General features: G+C 42.0%; 1 protein-coding gene across 1 annotated transcript in view; it reads right to left on the bottom strand.

Annotated features, from left to right (window-relative positions):
• Positions 1–238: 238 nt before the first annotated feature.
• The window catches only part of LOC141165426 (uncharacterized), a 40,373-nt gene continuing 34,611 nt past the window's right edge, over positions 239–6,000 (bottom strand). Inside the window, exons 6-8 of the mRNA XM_073651028.1 lie at positions 4,376–4,534; positions 3,130–3,270; positions 239–2,352 (exon numbers count right to left, since the gene is read on the bottom strand). Coding sequence (XP_073507129.1) covers positions 2,071–2,352; positions 3,130–3,270; positions 4,376–4,534 — 582 coding nt within the window. The 3' untranslated portion in view covers positions 239–2,070. The remainder of the gene's footprint in view (positions 2,353–3,129; positions 3,271–4,375; positions 4,535–6,000) is intronic.

Raw genomic sequence — 6,000 nt, 5'->3', positions numbered from 1 at the left:
CTGCTAGGCAAAATTTTTAAAATGATTTACTAATATTGCATCATGAGGATACCTCGTGTGGCGATCCCAGGCACCAGGCCAAAAGAAGAACCAAGTGGTTGGTTACTAATGGAACACACTCTGATTAGGTCACAGTTAGTAGTGGCATATACCAGGGGTTAGTATGAGGCCCTCTTCTTTTTAAAATATTTATTAATAACCTGGTAGAAGGCATACAGAAAAAAAATACAATATAGGCAGATGATCGTAAACTGTACATGGTAATCAGCACAAGAAGATAATTTAATATCATGGGAGGGTTTATGTAATCTGGAGGTTTGGTCTGACAAATGGCAATTGAAGTTCCATGTAGATGAACGCAAGGTCATGCACTTGGGCAAAGGAAATAATTGTACAATTTATGTACTAAACTAACACTGGGTGAAGCCTCATTCAGATGTTTATTTTTACTATCTATTTTTTTCCATTACAGTCTAGGGGGCTGTATACATGTCCATGTTTACATGCGTAAACATTACTCTATGTGTATGTTATAAATCACGGATGCTTACAGTTTCCACTAGTCTGTCACTGTCAGTGATTAACATTGCATTGAATAAGAGAAGATTTGTCGTTTATTTTTCCATACATGAAAATAACTGATAACACTGATGGTAAAAGCTGAAACTGAATAAAAATTTATGAAAATTGGATCCAAAACACCATTTTTTTGCATACATTAAAAACACTGATATCTGAATGAGGTCTATAACGGTCAATACTTTGGTGTACGGTTAGACAGCAAACTCCACTTTAGTGAACAGTGCCAGGCAGCTGAATCCCCTGTCTCTGTCAGTTACTCCTGCTGCCCCATCTCTCCTGCACTGCAAGCCCCAGCATCACCACCATTTGCATCTACACTGCCCCGGGGGCCCGCTCCGCCTATAGGGAGCAGAAACATCCCAGCTACGATCCCATCACCCCCCGGAGGTCTTCAGCAGCGCCGGTACTTATTACCGGGAACCACAGGTGGCGTCACAAGACAAACTATACTAAAACCCCTTTTTAAAGAGAGATCCAGAGTACGGGCCCGGGAGCCGACTGTCGTGACCTCCTAAACAAGGTAAAAGGCCCGGGTACCGAGTCCCCTATATTCCCCCTGGGTGACACACAGAGACTAGCAACCAAGGTTATTAAGGGAATGGGTGACTGCAGAGGATGGGTCATGAGACTGAGGGGGGGGTATTCAGTTTGGAAAAGTGAAGGCGTAGCAGTGATCTTATTACAATGTACAAATATATCAGAAGACAGTACAGAGATCGGTATAATGATCTTTTTACCAACGACAGAGACAAGTGGGCATCCTCTATGTCTAGAAGAAAGAAATTTTAATCATAATAAGCCACAGATTCTCTACTGTAAAAGTAGTGAGATTCTGGATTATTTACTGTAAGAGCATTGAGATTCTTGATTATTTACTGTAAGAGCAGTAAGATTCTTGATTATTTACTGTAAGAGCATTGAGATTCTTGATTATTTACTGTAAGAGCAGTAAGATTCTGGATTATTTACTGTAAGAGCAGCGAGATTCTGGATTATTTACTGTAAGAGCAGTAAGATTCTGGATTATTTATTGTAAGAGCAGCGAGATTCTGGATTATTTACTGTAAGAGCAGCGAGATGATAGATCTTTTCCACATGATGTTGTAATGATTAATTCACTAAAAAAATCCAAGGAGGCCTGGATGCCTTTTCTGATGAATAGGATATTACAGCACATGGGCACTAGAGTTTGTGATGGGATGATGATCCAGGGAACTCATCTGATTGCCGTATGTGGTGTTTTTGCCCTAATATGGAGACATTATAATCTGCCTTATGGGGTTTTTACCTTCCTCTGGATCAATAGGTTAGGTTATAGGGTGAACGCAATGGACTTGTCAACCTTCAAGCATAAAACGTGTGTTAGCGATGGCGTGGAAAACAGCTGAAACATCGCTCACCTCAATGTGTCATGGACAGAAAACAAACAAAAAAAACAAAAAAAAAGCAGCTTAATAATTAAATGCACATTTTTTAAATAAATACAAATCAAGAATCACTACAACACAGCATGAGCAGAAGACAACCTAAACAACAATGGCAGCAATCAGCACAGCAGAGAACAAACTCCCCAATACAGCCCAGACAATCCCGGCATTCAGTGCCACAATCACTGCAGCAGCCGCTCTCCCCATCCACAGCCCTCTGTTTTTCGCAAGGTTGGCTGCTAGACCCGAATCGATCCTCCCAGTCGACGCTGTCAATGATCCACACATCTTTAAAAGTTGAAGAGCAATTTTCCAGTTTTGAAATCTCATGGAGATGAAAGCTCTAAAATACAGATAGAAAGAAACATGTTATTAGTAATAAGTTACAGGGACCCAGTCACCTTGGAAAACAGTGCTTACCTGCAGATATAGGGTTAACCTGCAGATGAATAGTGTTACAATGCGGCCTTCACTGAAAGGGCCGCTGCAGGGAAAAAAAATGAATGCATTTCCTCCCATGAGCCGCCGGGGTCAGAAGTTCTCAGCTTGTGTCCAAATGAACGTACAGCAATGATTTCTATCGAGCCTGTACGCCACTGTGTGCGCTCCAACGCATAAGCTGTACTCCTCTGTCCTGCAATTTCTCAAGACACCACATCTACAGAGTCACCTGACCGCGACAAAACCTTGGAGGACACTACATGTCGGGACGTCAAGTGATCTCAACCTTACAACGTGTTGGGACATCTGAGTCCTGGTCACAGATGGTGAGGACCAAATGGCAGTCAGTGAACAATGAGGTATTATTTGTTTTAAACATCTTATGTTTATTATGCTCTTGGGTTTGGAGAAACCACAGACCATAATAAGGAACATTCATTTAGCGGAGAGTAACTTAAAAAAATATCTACGATTTGGCGAATTCTCATCTACTAGATCCCAATTCGATCAACAATGTTTAAGAGCAACTACAATCTACCATTTTTTTTTTTTGTGAGAAGCATGGGTTTAAACAGGGATTAAATCTTAATACCTTAAACCCATAGAGTGTTTGGTCAAATTGGCACATGCCTTTGGCTATTTTATTACTCTATCATAATTGAAAGCTGTAGACACTCACCAAGTAGAGGAAAGACCCGAGGATCACAGTTTTTGTACAGGAATTCAGGTCTTCAGTGAACTGGAAGACGACCTGCGCCGAATTACCTTCTATTTCTCTTGTTATTTTGGCAACTTGATGAGACCCGTTCATGTTCAGTATCTCAGGGATGAGAAGAAGAAAATTAGTCTTAGAAAGATATGAGATATGTAGATAGAATTTCGGCTTTAATGATGTTGAAAGATAGCGGCCATGTAATGAGTAGATGTCACGAGTGTGCCAGGTGTTTTAGACAGTCACTCTGGATCTGACTGTAGAAGGTCACTGTGCTTGGCATTGCAGATGCCTTCTTAATTCTTCTTCCTTTAAGACCCAGGGGCGACGACTCTCCTGCTGTTAATGGACACACCCTTGCAAGTGAGTTAAAAACTCTCAGTTTGTTGCAGGGAACTGCCGGTGATACTTTTATTTACCTTTGTGCAGGCTTGGAGCACTAGCTGTTGGCTGACTTCTTATCTGGTGCCCTTGAAGGACAGTTGGCGTTTTCCCTCTGGTGTCTGCTCAAGCTAAGTTAATCCCCTTTGTTTGTCTACCTTGTTGTCTTTAGTTTGTAGTGGGGCCTGACCAGTGCTCACCCCGTCCCCTCCCTATCTAGGGCCTAGCTCTAGGGACATACAGGGTTTAAGGTCCTGCTTGGCAATAGGTGTAGAACCTATATAGGGATGGTAGGGTAGGCAGGATGATATTAGATCTGCCCAAGGGTCTCCACTCCCCCTTTCCCTAGTGTTTGGGCTTCCTCCCCCTCTTCCCTTTCTGTTGCAGTTCCCACACCTTATGTGACAGTAGAAGATAGAAGGGATGGAGGGTAAAGATGAAGTGTTCCATCTACCCCTCTAACCAATATAAAAAAAGAGGCACAAGAGAGATGGCATTAGACACATAACAGTAGACTTCTAATAGTATGGCTGAATGCTAAATGCTCATAATTCAAATATCTAAAATATAAATTGGAATCACAGAGCCAAACATTGCTGGGAATTAAATGCACCCTGATAAATAAAAAAGACTATATTGCTATGTCGTATACAAAGTAAAAGAACAATGTCGATGGATACCCGGCACAAGCACATGCCTCCAGGATGGCGCTGGCCCCAGGGCACATTGCAGTTAAACCTTTGTCAGCGGGTTAGATAGAATCATTCTATCTACCCGTCCAACCAATGTATCTCTATCCTATCGATGTTTGTACATTGGTGAGTCCACTCACCTGTATGGAAGTGCTCTTCTGCGTGTGTAGAAACATTGGAAGGCTAGCAATATATGTAGATGTGTCCTCGGTTATCTGAATGGTAATATTCAGGTTTCCAGATACAGAATCAATTTTTACATGGCCCACAGGGTGATTCGAAAGGGCAAGAATCTGCAACTAAAAAGGGAAAAAAATAAGAGCATGTATCTGGATAGATTGCTCATACAGTGTGGGACTGGGGTGCTAAAGGCCCACCAGTAACATGGACTCTCTGGGCCACTGTTCAGCTACACTGATGAGCAATGGGTAACAATTAGTGTTGAGCGAGTATGTTCTATTAACCCTTTCGCTGAGTATGCTCGGGCCGAGCTCCGAGTATTTACAGCTGCTCGGTGATGTGTTTGAATCGCTCCCATGTGCATGATTTGCAACTGTTTGACAGTTTTATTACATGTGAGGAATGTGTAAGAAATAGACATTCCTCACATGTAATAAAACTGTCAAACAATTGTAAATCATGCACACGGGAGCGAATCAAACACATCACCGAGCAGCTGTAAATACTCGGTGCTCGCCCGAGTATACTCGGCGAAAGGGTTAATAGAACATACTCGCTCAACACTAGTAACAATGTTTTGTACTTTTGACTTTCATATCTCACCATCGACTACTGCTTTCAATGTGATACTACCATTTTTTATTTTTTTTTTAGATAGATATAAATATAGATATAGATAATCACCTTGGCTATCTCATACATAAATTTGACTTGCAACTATTTTGCATATGATTAGTTATGCAGATTCTTGTTATATCACTGCATTATTACTGTTTTTCTCCTAAAAATCTAAAATTTTAATTTTTATTATTTTGTTTGTTAGAATTTTTTTTAACTCCACTGGCTTTCAACACTGCCTGCTTCCTTCTTGGCATGTTCTGAATCAGAGTCAAGCATGTCTTGACCGAAATCTGATCCCAGGTCTCTTCTACACGTTCCCAAAGTTGGTGCATACTGTTCGACTCTCTTGGGTATGTATACAGCTTTTTTTTCCCAACACTACCCATAAGTGTTCGATTGGGTTGAGGTCTAGCCCCTCTACTTCATTGTCATTGTACCATTTTTTCACCAATCGTCCTTTTCATACCCATAGTAAGAGTGAATGAAGTAACTAGTCTTGTAGGATACTTACAAATAGCATTGAGACTAGTGTTGAGCCACCCCCGTAGTGTTCGAGTTCGGTTCGGTTCGTCGAACACCCGTGTGTTCGCCGAACTGTTCGTCGAACACCTTCGAACACCGTTAAAACCAATGGCAGGCAAACAAAAACACATAGAAACACATAGAAAACACCTTCAAAGGTGTCCAAAAGCTGACAAACTGCTCAGAAGACATAACTAACACATGGAAAAGTGACAAGTACATATAGTCATGCGAAAATAAAAGAGGTGGAGGAGTAAAAGGAGGGGGAGACACAGATATAGGCATGTCATGCCCTTCTAAAATCCAAAAAGTGAGAAGCCGACACGGCCAGTCCGCTCCTGCCCGTGCCACCTCCGTGTCGCCGGGTTTGTGCCAGAGCCGCGGTGAACCCTGATGGCCAGCCCCCCTCTCCCAATACTGGTGCCTGTCCGCTGGTGGGTCG

This window comes from Phyllobates terribilis, unplaced genomic scaffold, assembly GCF_046119375.1.
Source record: "Phyllobates terribilis strain yellow unplaced genomic scaffold, ASM4611937v1 Scaffold_11__3_contigs__length_659146591, whole genome shotgun sequence".
Classification (NCBI taxonomy): Eukaryota; Metazoa; Chordata; class Amphibia; order Anura; family Dendrobatidae; genus Phyllobates; species Phyllobates terribilis.
The sequence above is the reverse complement of the archived record's forward strand: the minus strand, read 5'-3'. Positions and strand labels throughout refer to the sequence as shown.